At 33.2% G+C, this 22,500-nt stretch overlaps 1 protein-coding gene across 1 annotated transcript; it reads left to right on the top strand.

Moving 5' to 3' along the window:
* Nucleotides 1-4,966: 4,966 nt before the first annotated feature.
* LOC133190101 (bifunctional purine biosynthesis protein ATIC-like) lies at nt 4,967-22,284 on the top strand. Its single transcript, XM_061325571.1, has 19 exons — nt 4,967-5,005; nt 10,149-10,275; nt 10,489-10,565; nt 10,894-10,960; nt 11,274-11,362; nt 11,504-11,582; nt 11,863-11,935; nt 12,055-12,211; nt 12,831-12,956; nt 14,470-14,577; nt 14,757-14,842; nt 16,195-16,284; nt 16,385-16,513; nt 17,082-17,174; nt 17,750-17,823; nt 17,980-18,088; nt 18,495-18,554; nt 19,009-19,104; nt 21,525-22,284. Exons 1-19 carry the CDS (start codon nt 4,981-4,983, stop codon nt 21,642-21,644), a joined length of 1,785 nt encoding a protein of 594 aa, XP_061181555.1. The 5' UTR covers nt 4,967-4,980; the 3' UTR covers nt 21,645-22,284.
* Nucleotides 22,285-22,500: the final 216 nt, after the last annotated feature.

The following is a 22,500-nucleotide window of genomic DNA, read 5'->3' as shown; positions in this document are numbered from 1 at the left end:
TTTCAAATGTTATTAAATATGAAGTTTTACAATATAAAAATTCCATTCTGACCCCATGCCAGAGACTTGGATATGCTTATCCTAGCTTGTAAAGCTCTACAGATACACTGTAAAGTAGTTAGGTCCCGGTAATATAAAATTACCCTGGCCCTCTTCCCCGGTCTCCTGCACTGCCACAAAAATAAAAACTTTCAAACATATTTTTAGTCTTTTGTGCAGTATATTTTTAGCATTTAATTCAATTTGTACAATGCATGTTTAAATACAATTTGATCTTAACAAGATTTATTTCAATAAGTCCAAATAACAAAATCAGCCCGTTTACATAATTCAACGGCAAGTTAAGCAATATCATACTAAACCGATAACTGAGATTATTATTTCAATAAGAAAACGAGGTTTTATAGATTGATAATAGAACTGTAATGATATACAATGCTGAGATTCTATGAATGACAAGGATTACATATATTTGACTTTTAAGTGACTAAAAACTGCAGATAAAGCTAAAACCTTTGAACTTTTTTATGCACACCACGAGTACCAAAATGTTATATTTTCGAGTTACTAAAAATAAATAGACAGCAAAAGAGCAAAAAAAAAAAAAAAAAAAAAAAAAAGAGAGAGAGATAGAGATTTCTTTTCATAATACGATATTGTTGTGTTTTTGACAATTCGCCTTTTCATTGAAGTTTCACATTTCACATTAATAAACTGGATTTAATGTAACATCTCTCTCTCTCTCTTTCTCTCTCCCTATCTCATACACACATCAGGTATACATACATGTAAACTTTTTTTAAGCTAGAACAATTAGAACAATTTTATTTCATTCGGTAGTTTTTGTTTGTTTTCAAGTACTTACATCGGAAGTGTGCAACAACAAAAATAAGACGAAACAATTTTTTGCTTAATTTCATTTTATTTTATTTACATTTATGATCATTATTACTGGAAAAAAAATCAAGTTATTTAAAAAAAATAATTTCATGTTAAAATAAATAGATGCACATGTAACGGATTTAAAAAATAAATGAAAGTCTGGTAGCATCTATTTCTTATTAGGGCTTTTCGCTTTCAGGCGAAAAGCCCTATTGTTTTCGTCTTTTTTATTATTATTATTATTATTATTATTATTATACTGAACACTTTTTTCGTTCAGCATTTGAGGAGTACCTTTAAAACTAGGATTTTTCTCTTATAACCACTAGATAGCAAATGTAAATATCTCGCGTATGTAAGGTACTGAACTTCCGTTTCAGTCACTTCCGGTTTCTAATAAAGAAAAACTAAAATACCTAACGAAGCTAAAATCTTTCTCATTTTCGACGGCTAGACTCTCAAATTCAAGATATGAAATATAAAGACCAATACCTACAAAAAAGTTAGCGACGGTGATTTTCGATCACTGATCCTTTCTGAGATATAAGACTTCAAACATTGAAAAAGGGGGGATGAAATTTTTCAAAGTCACAATTAAGGTTTGAAAATTATTTTGAGCATAAAAATACGTTAAGACTAATAAGTGAAACATATACTGTAAGTTTCATATCGATCCGAGCCGAACTACCGGTTTTAGGGGTCTTTGAAAATTGTCTATGGGAGTTTCTGTGTTAAATTGAAATCAGTCGTGGCACGTTTTCTCTTTAAATAATCAAGATATTCTTATGAGATTTTAACTGTAGAATGACCTTGATGCGGTACCGACCTCATTAGGTCATTAAAAGATAATTCGGGAAAATAAGGGATTTCTAGGGGCCAACATTGAAAACAGACTTTTTCCTGTAACTTTTTTATTTCTCAACGAATTTTTAAACAGTTTTCTATTCTGGGTTCAGATCAAAGAGGACAATCTAAAAATTATGGTCCGTGGGGTCACTTTTTGACCCCTTATAGGAGTTACAGAAGGCTGAAATAACGTAATTTTCATTTATGTCAAAAATAATGGAGTAAGAGTTATCTCCCTTTGAACATCAGTTAACAGGCTTACATACTCTTTAGGTTTCAAGTTTGGTATGCATATGACAAGTACTTCCGATTTTATGAATCTCTGAATTTGTCTATGGGAGTTCTAATGTTAAATGGAAAATTGCACATTTCACGATATCTCTAAAAGTAATCAAGATATTCTTGTGAAAATTTAGTGATATAATGATTGTGATATTGTTTCAAACCCATTAGGGTTTGAAAATGAATTTCTGGAAAAAAAGGGATTTCTAGGGGCTAATTTTGAAAACTGACCTTTACCCATAACTTTTTTAATTCTAATTGAATTTTTAAACAGTTTTCTATTCTGGGTTTAGCTTAAAGAGTACAATCTAAAAATTATGGTCCGTGGGGTCACTTTTTGACCCCTTATAGGATTTACGGAGGACTGAAATAATAACATTTTTCTGTATTTCAAATATGATGAAGTAAGAGTTATCTCCCTTTGAACATCTGTTGGGGAGCTTATATACTCTTTAGATTTCAAGTTTGGTATGCATATGACAAGTACTTCCGGTTTTATGAATCTCTAAATTTGTCTATGGGAGTTCCCATGTTACGTGGAAAATTGCATATTTCACGATATCTCTTAAAGTAATCAAGATATTCTTGTGAAAATTAAGTGATATAATGACTGTGATAATGTTTCAACCCCATTAGGGTTTGAAAATGAATTTCTGAAAAATAAGGGATTTCTAAGGGCCAAAGTTGAAAACTGACCTTTGCCCATAACTATTTTATTTCTCAATGAATTTTTAAACAGTTTTCTATTATGGGTTTAGCTTAAAGAGTACAATCTGAAAATTATGATCCGTGGGGTCACCTTTTGAACCCTTATAGGAGTTACAGAAGACTGAAATAATGTAATTTTTATTTATTTCAAAAATAATGGAGTGAGAGTTATCTCCCTTTGAACGTCAGTTAACAGGCTTACATACTCTCTAGGTTTCAAGTTTGGTATGCATATGACAAGTATTTCCGGTTTCATGAATCTCTCTATTTGTCTATGAGAGTTCCCATGTTAATGGAAAAATGCACATGTCACGATATCTCCTAAACAAAATAAGATATTCTTCTGAAAAATGAGTGATATAATGACTTTGATATTGTTTAAAACCTATTAGAGTCTGAAAATGAAATTCTGAAAAATAAGGGATTTCAAGGGGCTAATATTAAAATCTGATTTTCCAATGTAACTTTTTTATTCCTTAATAAATTTTTGAACAGTTTTCGATCCTGAGTTCAGCATAAAAGACACAATTTAAAAATTATGGTCCGTGGGGTCACTTTTTAAACCCTTATAGGTGTTTTAGAGACCTGAAATTAAGTAACTTTTAGTAGTTTCAGAAAAAAAAAGCAATGTGAGAGTTATCGCTCTTTGCAGAGCTCTAGTGAGAATTACATTCTTGATAGTATTAAATTTTTATAAGCTTTTTAAAACTCGATCCGGTCTGATTATTTTCTTTTATGTTTATCATTTTGTTAGAGTTATCGCTCTTTAAGGTCCATGAGATTTAAAGCATCGGAAAGCCCTCCGTTTTTGTTGAACGACAAAAAAGGTCTAGTTCTATATTTGTTTTTCTCTTTCACTTTGACAGCAGCTAGTTCCATGAGCTTTTAAAATACTTTTAAAGAAAATATAAATATAATACTTATAATTAAAGCGTTTTTTTTAACTGATGATAAGTAAGATTTTTAAAAAAATATTTTTTATACTACGGGAGCAAATTTGTATGAGTATGTTGATTTTGAATGGTGTTAAAAAAAAAGAAAAAAGAAAGTCCCTCTCTGGTACCTCTCTAGTATCTCGCTTGTCAGAGTTACCTCTCTTGTTTTTATTTATAGTTCTTAAAAATAATATCACGTCTGTCATTCGTTCGTACTTTTGCTAGATTTGTAAAAACTTAAAAGAATACTTAAAATGCTTTTCTGTTGGAAGAAGAGTGATCAGTTTCAAATTTTTGGCAATTAAAGCATTTTATAACAAAAATTTATGCACGATGTATCAATGCTTCAATGTTTACATGATCGATGTGTTGAGAATGGTGGGGCGGATCTTATACAGGAAAACGATTTCCTCTGCAATATTTTGATAATATACCCGTGTTTAACAAATAACTTCAATTTGTCTATATATCAAATCGCATTCGTTCATCCATATTCAATTATCCAGAAAGTCTGAAGCTTCTATACATACAAGAAATGCATAGCCCAGATCAGAGACGTATAAAGCTACAATAACATGTAGTAAAGAAACGGGTCTCGAATAAAATTCTAAATATTTTAATTAATAATGGACTAGAAGATCAAGACGTGAATTAAGGATATAAATGAAAATAAATAATTATTTCAATGTTGAGAAAAACGACAAAAGTGAGCTAGACGTGTCAAAACGTAAAACACGTGGATAAAAAAAATCTGCGTCGACGCTCACCGTCTGCAACGTCATATCTTTATGACGTTATTTCTCTGTTTTAGCAAAATTGCCATAAGGCCCTTTTGTCATGGGCGCAATCATATTGTATCTAGTATATATTTCACAATGCGTTTTGGTCAATGTTTAACGTTTGGCCAATGTTTAATTTAGTATCATTTTAAAAGTTAGGCAAAATAAACTAAATTATTGCGCGATTTAAAAAAAAAAAAATAATATTCCATTATTCCAATTTTCTTCATCTGGATCCCATCGTTTTTATTTTATTTTGTTTATTCATTTTTGTATCAAATGATCTATTTTTATTTTATTATCTTTTATTTGTTTTTTATTTATTTATTTATTTTTTGGTCGGGCGAAAATAGAATTTTTGTCCGCGACCAAGCTGAAACATGCTTTTAGATTACGTTTTCCTTTAGCTTCCAGGAACTTTAGTTCTCTGACGCGAAAAAAACTGGTTCGCGTTAAAAATTCTTTAAAATTTGCGGGAACCAGATTTGTGTTTTTCTTCACACGTGGGTTGCATGCGGTTTCAGTGTTTGAATATTGAATATTGAAACATGGCAAACAGCTCCGGGAATTTAGGTAAGTTTGAAAAGAAGTCGTGATATTTCGTCTAATTTCATAACACTTTTGTGTGAATTTTTTTTAATTTGAGTAAAAACATATATTTTTTGGATGTTTACGTTATAATATAATGATTATAATCACACGTGGTTGAACTTTTCATATACAGAGAAGGTATCAGGTCATTGTCCTTGTTGACACATGGTCTCAAAATTTCATTGTTCGCATATGATATTTTTTAATACACTTTGTCAAAAAATGTCGCCTCAGACCCGTAGCAACAAATTTAAAAGTTGTGGGGAGGGGGGCTAAAAAAAAAAAATAATTAAAAAAAAGTAAACTGCTTAAACTCGGAATCCTATTTACGAGGGGGGGGGGGGGGTTAGTAGGACCTTTCTCTAACATATTGGTACATTTTTCCCCAAATGCTGGAATATTTCATTATTTGCCAGTATTTGACCTTAAAGCAAAAAGAGTGGGGGTGGGGTGGGGAGGATGGGGGCAATCAGCATCTGAATGAAAATTTACATATAGTGGGGGAGGGGTGCAGGACCCCTGACACCTAGCTACATATGTATAGTGGACTAGCTGCAGAACTGTAGTTCTCTGGGTAATTCATGTATGGCATGCCATATTTACAAAAATGAGCTAAACAGAGTTTCACACTTGATAAACTAGATTATAGACAATAAACTATAATTTACGCTATGTTAACTCTAGTTTACAATACGTAAACTATAGTTTACAGCCTGTAAACTATAGTTAATGATGTTAATCTATATTTCAGCCCCTTAACCGTAGTTAATGCCTTAATCTATGTTTCACAAGTATAAACTATACTTAGCACTGAAAACAATCACTTGCAATTGGGCAAGGATCAGCTATTTGTAAATAATAACGGCCGTCACAGTGAAAAAAATTGTGTCAATATTTTTACACTTTTTCTCGTTGAAAACATCTATATTTATATCTTCCTTCATGAATTAAAAAAGAAAAGATAGTTGTGTTTTTATTTTTTAAGAAAATCGCATCCAAATATAGGTGATCAAAAAGTGACGGGCGTTATGTTGACACAGTTAATGCGAATTTTGAAGGTTTTTTCGCTCTTCTCGAAACGTTAAAAAAACCACCACATGCATGAATCTGAACACACTTTCACTTGGAATGAATTAGACAGCTTTTTATGACCTATCTGTAAAATAAATAAGGCACAGTTAATCGTGACGGAGGTGACGTCAAATTCTCTTGCTATAGCATTTTCATCATTCTTACTTTCTGCAAAGAAATCGTGTTTTGGTGTTTTTTTCACTACATGAGGAAATAAAACTAGTTTTTCATTTTAAAAAAGCAGAATAAGGTACATTACTTCTTCCTTTAACTATTTTTTATCCTGTTTAATAAACGGATGTTATATTTGACCTTTTGACAAAAATGGATTTTACAAATTGACAAACTAAGGTTTGCTAGTTACGGAGGTTACATTGACGCTGATTTTTAGAGCATTTCGTAAGTTTTCTTAAGAATACACATGATTTAATACATGCAATGAAGTTTGTGTGTCAAATATCTACATCCAAACATTCTGCTAATACTATAATTAAAACTACTGCAAGTATTTTCATGAATTTTTTAAGCACTGTGACGGATGTTACAATATAACGTCCGTTACGGTTTTTCATGGTAGTTACATTTTAACTCTCTACGGGCTTTGTAATTTTTATTTAGTAAATTTATTATTTGTTCTTCATTAATCAGTTAACATACAACTGAAGTTTACTGACAAAATTTTATCTTTAATAACATAATAAGAAAAAAAAATTGGTATCAGCACAGATTAAGAATGGTCAAATCATAACAGGCAATCAGCCAAGAAAATCAATAAGGAACTGCATGGCGTCTGAAAAGAAAATAAATTATTTTTTTAATAATCAAAACAGCGAAAAATATGTCCATAAAATTTCTATGTTTCATAATCGAGTCATTGTGCTTCAGAAGTTAAGGTTTGACATTGTTTTCTGTCAAACTGTCACATCCGTATATTTTATGTTAGTCAAAATATAACTGCCGAACTCTATGATCGTAATAGTTCTAGAAAATTGCTTAACTTTTGTGTCAAACAATAACAAATTATAGATTTCAACACATTGGAGAACAAGGCTTGTCCATTTTATCATTAAATATTATATAAATCTTTTTTAGTTATTAGCGTGACGCCTGTTATCTACTAAGAAATGTTGACCGACAATACAAACTCACCCACTTTGCCTCCTTTTTTTGTATCATGGTCACTTTTGATGACGTATTCTGCAAATGTGTGGTAAAACTAATAGAAAAAACGAACTGGTTCTATATATTGCATATGCAAGTCATTTTACGCCCTAGATTACGGACGTTACGAATTTGACCGACACCTATGTACCTTTGCTAAATTTGCGATAATTTAGTATTTAAATCCTTTACGCAGACGTTATGGGAAAGCACCTGTTGAGTATACTTTTAAGTTAAACCTAACATAAAATATTCGTATATTTTCTATACAGTTACATACATTTCAGTGTTTAAAGTCAACCCATCATGTTGACCGACACTCGTAACGTCCGTTATACATTTTCAAGGCTATTTTTCTCGGGCTAATGATAACCAATTGTAATTATTTTTATCTATAATTGTAAGGTAAACATCTATCTTTTAGAATAGTCATATATAAAAAAGTATTAATTTAAGTTTTTTTTAAAAAATGCATTTTTGACACATAGGTTGGGAAATCTCTTATAAGCATGCGCAAAAGTTGGACAATTTTACACAAATTCAGTAATATTAATTTTATTTCTTAAAATAAAAAGATTAAATTGTTCATTCTTTCTCTTTTATATTACAGAAGTATAAATACAACTTTCTGAATTGCAAAAAATTTATATTCTTCTTGATTTCAATTTCAAAAGTGATGGCCGTTATTATTTACAAATAGCTGATCCTTGCCCAATTACAAGACATAGTTTATGTAAACTATGGTTTTCAATTCTTAAGCATAGTTTGTCAAATGTTAATTATAGTTTACAGTTAAATATAGTTTATGAGTATAAGTGACAGTTAACTACAGTTTACGATATAAATCTATAATTAACGAATGTATTTAACATAGTGTATCTGATATAGTTTCATGATTTGTGAAACTTTGATTAACAAGTCTTAAATATGGCTAACAAATGTAAATTACAGTTTACAACTGAGAATCTTTATTTACAGCAAAATATATTGATAACGTTTATTTACAGACAGATAAACTTAGATATTAAGCATTTGCTAAATATATTTTACATACAGTTTTACCATATTTACAGATGAAAACTATAGTAAACAAATCATTAATTATAGTTAATGGTTCTTAAACCTAGTTTATCACCTGTTAAACTATGTTTATCTAATTTTTGTGAATTTGGTATGCCGTAGAATTGACATAGAATTATAGACTTGGCTATCATGTTTTGTTGTAACACAAATCCCCAATCAATCGACTCCTTCCAAGGCTTTAACATAAATGTGAAAGCTGCTACATTGCCTGCATGTTAACAACTGTTTTTTGGTTCTTTTGTGACTGATATAACATTTTTTTCATTTTCTCTAAGTTGAAAAAAAAATTTGCTAATGAAGCTTATTAGAACAAGTATTCTGAGAGTATTGCATTAGCAATACTAGTTCCCAGCTGGCAAGTGTAATCTGGTTCCCATAAAAAATTGAAAATGCCGTAATTCTTTCAAAAAATCATTGAAGTGGAATAAAATGCAAACTTGATCTTTAACTCTTCAAGGTAGACTCATATAACAAAAATCAGCTCATTGTCTGCAAGCGTTTAGAAAAAGTGTGGAAAACCCTTGAAATTAAAAAGACTTTAATTCCGTCAAAAATCAACATAGTGGAAAGAAATGCAAACTTGATCTGTAACTCACAAATGGGACAGACAGACAGAGGGACAGACAGACAGATGAGGAGGAAACCTATAGTCCCTTCCTGTAGGGGACTAACAATCTTAACTGTGAATGTTTGTTAATTTCTTTTTCAAATCACATAGTACATTTATACCACTACTTGTATATCACAAGCATTCTGAGGGAAAGAAATGCAATAAAGATAATATATAATATATAATATATATAAATATGGGAGAAGATTTGCAATACAGTATTTCTTCAGTGGGGGGAAGATTTGCTTCATTTATTGCAAATTATTTGGGGAAATTTTGCTATATAGCATACCTTCCCCAGGGAATTTCTGAAAGGGAACCTTTACTATAGATCACTGGTACACTATTCTGAAGACATGGAACTCTCTGGTTGTCCATCCCAATTTTTTCAGACCATTGAGCTACATATTCTCAGCCAGTTCTATTTAATAGTATATATCCCAAATAAAATCAGCTGATATGTGCTATTCTACCAGCCAAGTTTATCTATACACCCCCAAAAAATCAGCTGATATGTGCTATTCTACCAGCCAAGTTTATTTATACACCCCAAGTAAAATCAGCTGATATATCCTGTTCTATCAGCCAGAGGAATAAAAAGTCTGTACTATTCTGAAGTAAATGGAGAGTGAAAAGGTGTGACAGTGCAGAGATGTGGATGAAAACATGATGGAGAAAGATGTGTAAGGATGTATTAAATTGAGGGGTAATTAAAATGAAAGTACTGTAAGGAAGGAGAAGTGGAGGCAAAAGCATACAGCCCCCCTCCCCCCAATCCTAACCCAAACCCAAATGTTAATAATTAACAGATCAACATTACCCTGTGATAAACTTGTACTTCAGATTCAGGGATCAATATTAACCTTTATATTCTCATAGATCATAATTATAGTTCAACTATCTGAAAACTTAAACAAGAACAATACAAGTTATTACATGTATGGATTCTCTTAGAATGATGTAATTTTAGTTTATCTTTGTTTAAGTCATTATGTTTATCTTCGTTTGTCATTATTTTTTAGATGTTAAAATTTGAATAAAATAATAAAATTTTTATCACTAGAAAATCCCATTTGTTCTATTGGGCTGATCGTACCTCTTGGATTTTCTTATGAGAATGTTGATTTTACTTGTTGCAGGCAATTGGACAATTGTTAAGGCCTATCCCATAGATTTGACTGAATTTTAATTTTTTTTCAGCTCTTTTAAGTGTATCAGACAAAACTGGCTTGAAGGAATTTGCACAGAAGTTATCTACCCTTGGTCTGAAGCTTGTGGCATCAGGTGGGACAGCCAAATGTATTAGGGATGCTGGGATACCTGTCAGGTAGTTATAGAAAGACCACCCATCAATACATCAGTCTTCATCTCAAATGAGGTAGCTCTACCAGTACAGAGTTTATTCCCTGATTGCTCTTGCTTAGGAATGCAAATGAAAATTCTATAAAGATTCTTATTCCACTGTAGTAGATTTGTAGATTTTGATTAAGAAGTTTTAATTTAATAGCTTACCATTTATGAAAAGTTCATTACCTTTCAGTGATGTATCAGAAATCACAGGTGCTCCTGAAATGCTTGGAGGGAGGGTCAAAACCCTACACCCGACAGTTCATGGTGGTGAGTTTGGAATGGCTTATCATTTGACATACATGTATTTTGTTATGCATAGTTTGAATTGATAATACATGTATTAATAAAAACTCATCATAGTAATGAATATGTAAAAGGTAAGTCATTCTAAAAAATTATTGGTATCACTGCGTGATCAAAAGATTTTGTTTATGAATAGATAAAAGATGACTATCAATTACTGCTATATAGAATTTAGAAATCTGCGAATGTGATGCTGAAGATAAAACAGTTTCTTGAATATGAATAAAATATTTTGAATATATGAAGTGCTGAATTGCATTCCCTCTACATGTATGAGGTTTATATCTTGTAGGTATTTTGGCCAGGTTAACTGATTCTGACCAAAATGACTTGAGAACACAGAACATTGAGATGATCAGGTATATTATTCATGGTTATGTTTGTTAACTTTACTAAAACTACAGCTAATGTATTGAAGATGATCATATAGTCATGAGGAAAATATTTAATACAGCTCTCTACTGAATTAACTGCATGTTAATCATCAGAGGAGAAGAAACATCACATAAAAGTTTTGTGGTTTATCTTACTATTTAGATTTTACACACACACACAAAAAATTAGTATGGTAATAAATAAATGAGGTATTTTTACAAATTTGAAATAGCTTTGCAGAGATATAAAGATCCTTTTGTAAGTGGCCAGTATCTTTGTTATATAATTTGTTGACAGACTGGTGGTATGTAACCTGTACCCCTTTGTCAAGACAGTAGCTGATCCACATGTTCTGATTGAAAAGGCAGTAGAGCAGATTGATATTGGTAAAATGTTTTTAAATCATGATTCATGAAAAGGAATTTATTTCCATGAAGTTTGAATTTCAAGAGATTCTTGATGCTAAATAGTCTTCTTAATTAATTAATTGAAGCAAAAAGTAAAACATTAAAAACTTAATCTTCCAGGTGGGGTAACACTACTGAGGGCTGCAGCCAAGAACCACATGAGGGTCTCTGTGATCTGTGACCCAGAGGACTATAACAGGTAAGGGGCACCACTTCAAGCCAAGGAACCGCACAAGGGTCTCCATGATCTGTGATCCAGAGGACTATAACAGGTAAGTGGGGGCACCACTTCAAAGCATGTGCAAGAACCACATGAGGGTCTCTGTGATCTGTGACCCAGAGAACTGTAACACGTAAGGTGGCACCACTTCAAAGCAAGAACCACATGAGGGTCTCTGTGATCTGTGACCCAGAGTCCTCTATGTCCATTTTTTTTGTTCTTCAGTTTATATTCTAGAATGAATTTATTTCATGGACAGGGTTCTGGATGAGATGTCCAATTCACCAAGTAAAGATACAACTCTGGAAACTAGGAAAATGTTGGCAGTGAAGGTGGGAGTCCTTTCCTTATTACATTTCACTAGAAAGAAATAGCGATATAAATATTGATTGATATTGATAATATTTTTTATCACTATTCGTTATTTATCTATGAATAATTCCTGCTCCAGGCCTTTAACCACACGGCTGACTATGATACTGCTATATCGGACTACTTCAGGCGTCAGTATAGTGCTGGAACCTCCCAACTAAGTCTGAGGTATGGAATGAATCCTCATCAAAAGCCAGCGCAGATATCAACCAACCTAGCAGAACTCCCACTCAAAGGTACACAACTCTTACTAAGCACACTCGAAGGTACACAACTCTTACTGAACATAATCAAAGGTATACAACTCTTACTAAGCACACACTCAGCACACCTTGGCCGATTCGTACCTCATCTAATGAATGATGAAGGTGACGGAATCAGCTGAGGTTTGCCGAATGACTAAGCAGACTAAAAGGTACACAACTCTTACTGAACATAATCAAAGGTACACAACTCTTACTGAACACAGCTCCCACTTAGCACACTCAAAGGTACACATTCTTACTGAACACACTCAAAGGTACACAACTCTTACTGGTAATAGCAAAACACTCGGATCACCTCGCCTGATTTCATCTAATTAGATGTAGGGTACGGAAATCTGCCAAGGTTTGCTGAATGAGCAGAACTCCCACTCAAAGGTACACAACTCTCTGAATACACTCAAAGGTACACAACTATTTTTGAACAAACTAGAGTAACCTATCAAAACTCCAACTCTGAGGTACACAACCCTGCTGAATAAATATTGTAATGTCTTTTCAAAGTGCATTGAATTCTAGACTCTCATGACATTTTCCTAATTAATCAGAAGGTATCTGAATGAAAATAATAAATTTGAATACTTTCTTTCAGTTGTGAATGGATCCCCAGGGTTCATCAATCTTTTGGATGCTCTAAATGGTTGGCAGCTTGTAAGAGAGCTGAAGGCAGCATTAGGAAAACCAGCAGCCACATCCTTTAAACATGTCAGCCCAGCAGGTAGTCTTTCTTATTGCTGGACATACCTTTAAAAAGATCTTTAAAATTGATAATTAACAAGATGTGTTTGTGAAACACTGATGCCCCTGTGTGGCAGCTTATGGCGAAGGTTAAAGTTTCTCAAATGCAAGTCAAACTCCAGGTAAAGAAATCAAAAATGTTGGTACCCAAAGAAAGGTCTTGTCTCAAGAAATATACCTGTGAAAGATGAAAGCCCTAGTACAAATCATTGAAAATTTATGGCGAAGGTTAAAGTTTTTTCAAATTAAGTAAAACGGCAAGGTCAAGGTCAAATGGTGCCCAAGGGAAGGTCTTGTCACAAGTGATACACCTGATCATGAAATGTGAAAGCCGTAGAACCAAACATTCAAATGTTATGGCCAAGGTTCAAATTTTTTAAAATAGGTCAAACTCCAAGGTTAAGGTCAATGCAAAAATTGTTGGTATCCTAAGGAAGGTCTTGTCACAAGGAATATACATGTGAAGTGTGAAAGCCCTAACACCAACTGTTCAAAAGTTATGGCCAGGTTAAAGTTTTTCAAAAGTAGGTCAAACTCCAAGTTCAAGGTCAAATGGTCAAAGTTGTTGGTATCTAAAGAAAGGTCTTGTCACAAAGAATGCATATGCGAAGTATGAAAAACTTAACACCAACTGTTCAAAAGTTATGGCGAAGGGTAAAGTTTTTCAAAAGTAAGTCAAACTCCAAAGTCAAGGTCAAAGGGTCAAAGTTGTTGGTATCTAAAGAAAAGTCTTCCCACAGGAAATGCATATGTGAGGTATGAAAACCCTGGCATTAACTAATCAAAAGTTATGGTCAAGATTAAAAATTTTCAAAATTGAAGTAGGTCAAACTCCAAGGTCAAAAGGTCAAAGTTGTTTGTATCCAAAGAAAGGTATTTTCACAAGGAGTACACATGTGAAGTATAAAAGACCTAGTACAAACTGTTTAAAAATTATGGCCAAGGTTAAAGTTTCATCAACAGTAGGTCAAACTCCAAGGTTAAGGTCAAGGGTCAAAGATGTTGGTACTCAAAAAAAGGTCTTGTCACAAGAAATACACATGTGAAGTGTGAAAGCCTAAGCTCCAACTGTTCAAAAGTTGTGGCCAAGGTAAAAGTCTCAAAAAATTTTTGCAAAAGTGGGTCAAACTCCAAGGTCAGGTCAAAAGGTCAAATATGATGGTACCCAAAGAAAGGTCTTGTCACAAGGAATACACATGTGAAATATACAAGCCATAGCTCCAACCAATCAAAAGTTATGGGCAAGGTTAAAGTTTTTGCGGACAAACAGACAGACAGACAGACGGACGGACAGGGCAAAAACTATATGCCCCCGAATCTCTAATCAAAGATTACGGGGGCATAAAATTTTTTTTTCTCTCAAAATTTTAATATTCAGGAACATTTCAAGTCTGTGTAGAAGGTATTTAGGTTTATATAGGTCTGATGCTCTACTGTCTAGGTTTTCTCTGAAAAAAAAATTTGGTGCTTAATTAAACCTGACTTCTTGATAGGTGCTGCTGTTGGTGGCCAAGGAATGTCAGAGGCTGACAGAAAAGTGTGCATGGTGGAGGACCTGGAGGATTTATCTCCCTTAGCAGAAGCCTACGCAAGGGCTCGGGGTAAGCTTAGCAGTCTTATCTTTTTCACAATGTTCATTTCTGTTTGAAGATTGACAAGTCTTAGAGTGTTTGTTGTCATACATTATTGTGGAAATACAGGCTGCTTTACCCAGTGTGTCTGATCTTAAGAATTTAAAAACTCTGTTGGCTTTAAATTGAGATTGCAAGTTTTACTTAAGGAGCTGATAGGATGTCTTCCTTTGGAGATTTCATTTCGCTCTCAGACCCCTGTGATGTACCCACTGCTAAAATAATCTCAAGAGAGGTAACTTCACCTTTCACTTCTAATGGTATTTCATTGTCTACTAGTGTTTGAAAATAACACATTTTTATGAATTTGGCCGGGGCATATAGTGTTTGTCATGTCCATCTTCCGTCCTTCCGTCTGTCCTTCCGTCACACTTTGCATTCAGCTCTGTTCAAAGCTCAGTTTCAAAGAAACTATCCAAGATATTTTTATCAAACTTCATATGCTGATAGATATTGATGAGAGCTATGCAACTGCATTAACATTTTTTGACCTTGACCTTTCCTTTGACCTTGACCTCACTTTTCTTAAATAGTGTTTAGCTCAGTTTTAAAGATACCATTCAAGATAGTGTAATCAAGCTTCATATGTTGATACATACTGATGTAAGCTATTCAACTGCATCAACATTTTTTGACCTTGACCTTTCTTTTGACCTTGACCTCACTTTTCTTAAATTATTGTTTAGCTCAGTTTTAAAGAAACCATTCTTAATATTTTTATCAAACTTCATATGCTAATACATACTAATGTAACCTTTTAACTGCATCAACAATTTTTGACTTTGACCTTTCCTTTGACCTTGACCTCACTTTTTTTAAATTGGTGTCAAACTTTATATGCTGATACATGCTGGTGTAAGCTATTCAACTGCATCAGTATTTTTTAACCTTGACCTCACTTTTCTCAATTTGTGTTTAACTCAGTTTTAAAGAAACCATTCATAATATTTTTATCAAACTTCATATGCAAATACATATTTATGTAACCTTTTCAGCTGCATCAACATTTTTTGACCTTGACCTTTCCTTTGACTTTAACTTAATTTATTTTAAGTTAGTGTTTAGCTCAGTTCTAAATAAACCATTCAAAATATTTTTATCAAACTTAATATGCTGAAATGTATTAATGAGAACTATTCAACTGCATCAAAAATGTATGACCTTGAACTTTTCTGGGACCTTGACCTCACTTTTCTTAAATTTGCATTTTGCTTAATTTTAAAGAAACCACTTAAGATATATTTATGTAAGCTTATGCACTTATACATAATTTGGTGAAAATTCATCATCTATATCAAACTTTTTAGATTTCAATTTCAATTTTAAAGAAACTGTTCAAGATATTCTCATCAAATTTCATACACTAATACAAATTTTCATGTTGCATTACTAATATACCCTCAGTGGGGATTCATGTCCTGTGGACATATTTCTAGTTAATAGTGTGTCATTTAATGATTTTGGTACCTATCAATCTTACATGATATGTTGGTGAGACGTAAATCTGGCATTAATATTTCTTACAGGGCATTGGTAAGTTTTAAACCTGAAAAAATCTTGAGCTCTTTCATTTTGCATTTTTTGCAGGTATCTGATGGAATCATTGCCCCAGGATACCTCCCAGAGGCCTTAGAAATTCTGAAGAAGAAAAAGGGAGGCAAATACTGCATTCTTCAGGTTGAAAATTGTCTTGAATCTTTGATATGTTAAAATAGCTATGTTCTACTAAAATGATTAATTTTTGTCATTTGATTACTTACTCAGTTTATTTTATTAGATTGATCCAGGGTATGGACCTCCAGCTATGGAAACCAGGACTGTTTTTGGGTTACAGTTACAACAAAAAAGAAACGAGGCTGTCATCAACAGTGAAATGATGAAAAACATTGTAACAGCTAGGAAACTGGTATGTCATTATACATAAATATTTACACTGAATATTTTCTCTTTTATTTCTTATGAGATTTATTTCCATTCATCAATCTGTTAACACTGCTAAACTTGTTAGAACTGGTTTTTGAAGGCCAGCTGTATGAAATATATTTTTGCAGTGCGCTTTTCAATCTGTGAAAGAAACAATGATATATTAATCAGTAATACAATATTTAAAGTATTTAAACCTTAGACTTTATACAATTTTTATGCAGATGTAAATATAAACAATAAAATGTCTTTCTTTGTTAATATGGGTTTAAATGTTACAACCATTGCAGAAAAAATAAACATAATGCATTTTTTTTCTGCAATAGCTACAACCATTAATTCCCACATTAAAAAACAGAGAAAGCATTTTATTGTTTAAATATTATTCCAATAAATCGTTCATGTCATATGATAAAATGACGGAAATTTAATTAATTTCATTATTTTTCATTTTGTGCAATGCATTTACATCTAGCAGAGTGTTGCAGTTTATTCCAGCTTCTCTGAACACTAGAGTTTTCTGATTTTATTTTGTTTTCTGTACTTCACAGATCAACAAAGAAGCTGAACAAGATCTGATAGTAGCCTCCATTACTCTGAAATACACTCAATCCAATTCTGTGTGTTATGCCAAGGCAGGCCAGGTAAGATTGGGTGACATGGATTATCTCTCTTGAAAAGATAATGTATAAGCATTTTTCGATAATTTGTAAAATATGTGACATAAATTAGCCATTGTTACACACCAGCTAAAGCACTCTTCATGGAAAAGTTTACAAAACACTAGCCCTACTGTGAACTTGGCATATTTAGTAGCCAGGGGAAATTTTGACCAGGCTAGACACAGTACGACCAATGCATCAAAAAGCATTTATGTTTCAAGTTCAAGGATAAAATCACAAGATTGAAGAAGCTTTAAATGCTATTGCAATAATGAATGCTCAAGTGATTAGTGGGAGACTAAATGAATCAAATTGACTGGTTTATTTCACCAAACTTTTTTCCCCCCAAATAATTCATGACTTTCAAACTATTCACTAGTCCACTGGGGTACTAATGACACATATTTTACTAGCCCAGAACAAAATGTGATAGCCTTGGGCCTCCAGCTAGTGAGTTGTCTTGAAGACTTACAAAACATTCAGCTTAATTTCATAACTTTGAAGTAATTTATTAGTAAAGCTATTTATTTGATTATTTGAACCTTTTCATTGAGTAGGTGATTGGAATAGGAGCAGGGCAGCAGTCTAGGATACATTGTACAAGGCTGGCAGGAGACAAGGCCAATAACTGGTACGTTATCACACAGCAAAAGTTATCTCCCTTACAAGTAGGGAGTTTTAAATGCATTTCTTCTAACCCTGTATTGAGTGTTTTAGAGTGATATTTTTGAAAAAAAAACTGTGATTTTTCAAAACTAAAATTAAAGTCATATATTGAAATCTACAGGTGGCTGAGACAGCATCCAAAGGTGATGACAATGCAGTTCAAAGCTGGAGTTAAACGGGCTGAGAAAAACAACGCTATAGACCAGTATGTTTTGGGACTTGTTGGAAAGGTGTGACTATTCTAGATTAAAACTGAGTATAAAAAAAATTGTGACTATTAAAGCTTAAAGTCATTACAGTAAAATACGCTTACAGCAAACACGCCTATAATGAATTGATGCTTACAGCGAAGTGATTTTCATTCCCTGTGGCTTTAAAATATACGATTAACTTAACAGATATAAGGAATTACGTTTATAACCAAGCAAAATCGTCTGTCTCTGGCACTTTGCTATAGTTGTGTTTTGCTGTATTTGTAATTCATACATATTTGCTTCTTATGGATATTTAAGCTGTTACAGTCCTTAAGATTCCAGTATTGGCTTCTCGGATTACAATGTGAAGTTCTGGTACATTTAGAGAATCGTTTACCTTTGTTGGTTATTAATTGTGTGCAGTGATTATTGTCTTAATTAGGACATGGATAAGACTGCTTGGGAGGCCATGTTTGAGTGTATTCCAGCTCCTCTCTCTGAGGTTGGTGCAGCTTAAATGATGTTTAAGAAACTGCTACTCCATATACTGTAATTATACTTTTTTCCATGGCGTCAAAATTACATGGAATCACAATTTCTAAGAAAATTATGCATATTTCTGGGATTGCCCTTGTATGCCTTAAATGCAATTTATACACTTGTGACACGTTTCTTCAGAAAATATGTGACTGGTACATAAAATAAATTTATCCCTTGCAGTAAAAAGTACTTAAGTATGTTCTAGTGCTGTGATTAAATTTAGTAAAAGGTTTATTATCAAATGTGCTTTGTTATTTATTTATTTGTTTTTCCCAAAGTAAGAAGATGTGTAATTTATTTTCATACACTCGATAAATGTAATTTTTCTAAATTTGAGCTTACATTAAAATCTTACAGTAACAATCTTAGTGCAAAACTGTATCCACATTACATTGTCACAAATTGGAATTTTACAGGAAGAGAGAACAGAGTGGATCTCTAAGCTTAAAGGAGTGTCCCTGAGCTCAGATGCGTTCTTTCCATTTAGGGACAATATTGACAGAGCAGTTATGGTATGTAATTCATGCATAAATCATGTAGTCCTTCAAGTATAATGTTTGATAATACTCCTAATCAGTTTTAGGAGTAAGTAATCTCTCTGTGAAAGGCTACTTGATTTTGTTCATTCTTGAGATACTGTACTTGTGTCAAATTTTAGTGCAACAAAGGTAAGGAAAAATTTTAAAGGAGTTTGGACACAGTTTTTAAGCTTATATCCATTAAAAGTTTTGGTAGAATTTCCTGTCTCTGATGCAAAGGCATTTTAGAGAGATACATACTAGAAAGGTGTGTTCAGAAACATCTATTATTGGAACATTGTCAAAACTATGAATTTCGGGACGATTTGTTGACATAATTATGACATTGCACTTCATGAACTAAAATTAGTTCTTTTAGAAAAGAGAAAAAATTGTGGTGTTTTAGTAAAAGATATTAAAACTATCATGAAGAAAAATCAGAATAGAAAATAAAGAAAGCAAAAAAGAACTCAACAGTATTGGCTGTTTGTTTTTAGTGATGTGTGCAGTGTAAGCAAATCAAGAACACTTGGTAAAATGTAAACATTATATATGCCATAAATCATTGCACTCCAACCAATATGACCCCAAATGGGGGACCATAGTTCTCTGCATTTATTTGTTAATATGATTTTTTTAGCTCAACTAAGCTGAAGGCTCAAGTGAGCTTTTCTGATCGAAATTTGTCCGTTGTCTGTCGTTGTCGTTGGCGTTGTCATAAACTTTTCACATTTTCATCTTCTTCTCCAGAACTACTGGGCCAATTTCAATCAAACTTGGCGCAAAGTATCCTTGGGTGAAGGGGATTCAAGTTTGTTCAAATGAAGGGCCACGCCTCCCTCCAAGGGGAGATAATTACGAAATAGCAAAAAATTAATGGCATTATTGAAAAATCTTCTTCTCAATAACCAATGGGCCAGGAAAGATGAAATTCATGTGGAATTATTGTCAGGTAGTGTAGACTCAGATTTGTTCAAATCATGACCCCCAGGGGTAGGGTGGGGCCACAATGGACAATCAAAGTTTTACATAGGGATATATAGGAAAAATCTTCAAAAATCTTCTTCTCAAGAACAGCAAAGCTATGATTGGTCATATTTATATGGAAGCATCCTCAGGTGGTGTAGATATAAGTTTGTTCAAATCATGACCCCCCGGGGGTAGGGTGGGGCAACAATGGACGATCAAAGTTTAACATAGGTGTATATAGTAAAAATCTTCAAATATCTTCTTCTTAAGAACAGCAAAGCTATGATGAGTCATATTTATATGGAAGCATCCTCAGGTGATGTGGGTTCAAGTTTGTTCAAATCATGACCTCAGGGGGTAGGGTGGGGCCACAATGGAAGATTAAAGTTTTAATTAATATAGGAGTATATAGTAAAAATCTTCAAAAATCTTCTTCTCAAGAACAGCAAAGCTATGATGAGTCATATTTATATGGAAGCATCCTCAGGTGATGTGGGTTCAAGTTTGTTCAAATCATGACCCCAGGGGGTAGGGTGGGGCCACAATGGAAGATTAAAGTTTTAATTAACATAGGAGTATATAGGAAAAATCTTCTTCTCAAGAACAGCAAAGCCTTGATGAGTCATATTTATATGGAAGCATCCTCAGGTAGTGTAGATTTAAGTTTGTTCAAATCATGACCCCCGGGGGTTGGGTGGGGCCACAATGGATGATCAAAGTTTAACATAGGAGTATATAGGAAAAATCTTCAAAAATCTTCTTCTCGAGAACAGCAAACTTTTTATTGGTCATATTTATTTGGAAGCATCCTCAGGTGGTGTAGATTTACATGTAAGTTTGTTCAAATCATGACCCCTGGGGGTAGGGTTGGGCCACAATGGACGATCAAAGTTTTATGTAGGAATATATAGGAAAAATCTTCTTCTCAAGAACAGCAAAGCTATGATTGGTCATATTTATATGGAAGCATCCTCAGGTGGTGTAGATTCAAGTTTGTTCAAATCATGACCTTCAGGGGTAGGGTGGGGCCACAATGAAAGTTCAAACTTGTAGAGAAAAAAGTCACAGTTAGTCAAAAAATCATGTAAGCATCCTTAGTTAGTGTAGATTTAATTTTGTTCAAATCATACCCCCCCCCCCTCTCCCTTTTAGGGGTAGGTTGGGACCACTTATGCATTTAAGCTTTTCAATACTAAACAGATTTTTCCTCTTTTCCTAGCCACAGTGCTCAGGTGAGCGATGTGTCCCCTGGGCCTCTTGTTATGTTTTACATCCATGTAAAATCCTTTTATATCAGTTATACTACATTAGTGCCAAAAAGGTTGTGCCAAAGGTGACATTATGTGACTCCAATTAAAATAAGTACATGTACATAAACAGATGGAATGATTTTAGTTCCCTTGACTGAATGATAGAGTGTATATGTTTGACTGTATATTTGACAGAGTGGTGTGGAATACATAGTGGTTCCGGGCGGGTCCACCAATGATGCTGATGTAATAGAAGCCTGCAATCAACATGGCATTGTCATGGTTCATACTGACATCAGGTTGTTCCACCACTGATAAAAACAACATCTACAGGAATTCTCTCCATATCTAGGTGCTGCAAATTGTTTCACTTGATCTTAGAAATTTTACATTTGTGGATTACCTGTTCTGAGGAGGGGGTGGTAAAGGGCTGTTACAGTTTAATTTGTAGAACTTTCTAAATGATGTTTATTTTTGTTAAGCATGGATGACTTTACAAAGAAATTTGTATTTGTTAATTCAAGTCTTATGGTTTGTATTTTTCATTAGTACATTCTTTTTTTTTTTTTCATAAAAAAAAAAAAACTCGTTATTTGAGTTGAACAGTTTTTTTTGTGCCATTCAAACTTATCAACTGTACAATCACAGCAACAATACCTGTCAGTCGATGAAGTATTCTGAATACCAGCTTGTTCATATTAAATAAGTTTGACATTGTTTTAATGAATATTGCCACTTGTCTGTATACTGAAGCCATTTATAGAACTGTTTAATACTCATTTGCATGAAGTTAATATTTGTTATATGTTACAAGTGTTTTAGAGGTTGTGATTAGCTAATGTGCCATAATTAGTTTTGATAAATTTTTCATCATTTTCATTTCTTGACCAATGCATTCAGTATTTCAGTTGCATGATTTTCACAGATGTCAATAAAATAGGGAACACCTTTGTAATTGTATGCATTTTTAACTCATTTGATCCAAAGGTTCAGAAAGCTTATGCTATTCCATTTGTGCAGTGTGAGTAAAAAAAAATTCCCCATAAAGCTGAGGGCAACTTGGTTTTACCATTGATGGCCTGGCAAGCAAGCCAGAGTCCTATTGTTGAGTTCATGTTTCACAAGTAAGTACTAAGAAGCATAGGATAGATAGGGGTAATGTTTGTATCTG

The sequence above is a fragment of the Saccostrea echinata genome, unplaced genomic scaffold (genome assembly GCF_033153115.1).
Source record: "Saccostrea echinata isolate AGI-Se365-2 ecotype Australia unplaced genomic scaffold, CSIRO_AGI_Sech_v1 ptg000020l, whole genome shotgun sequence".
NCBI classification, from domain to species: Eukaryota; Metazoa; Mollusca; class Bivalvia; order Ostreida; family Ostreidae; genus Saccostrea; species Saccostrea echinata.
This window is presented reverse-complemented; position numbering and strand designations above follow the sequence as displayed.

What these genes read in the sequence shown, in the direction of transcription:
- LOC133190101 (XM_061325571.1), top strand. Translation starts at nt 4,981, where the DNA reads ATGGCAAACAGCTCCGGGAATTTAG. An exon ending in GATGCTGGGATACCTGTCAG is followed by an intron (nt 10,276 to 10,488) that starts GTAGTTATAGAA and finishes ATTACCTTTCAG; the next exon opens with TGATGTATCAGAAATCACAG. An exon ending in GGAGACAAGGCCAATAACTG is followed by an intron (nt 17,824 to 17,979) that starts GTACGTTATCAC and finishes TGAAATCTACAG; the next exon opens with GTGGCTGAGACAGCATCCAA.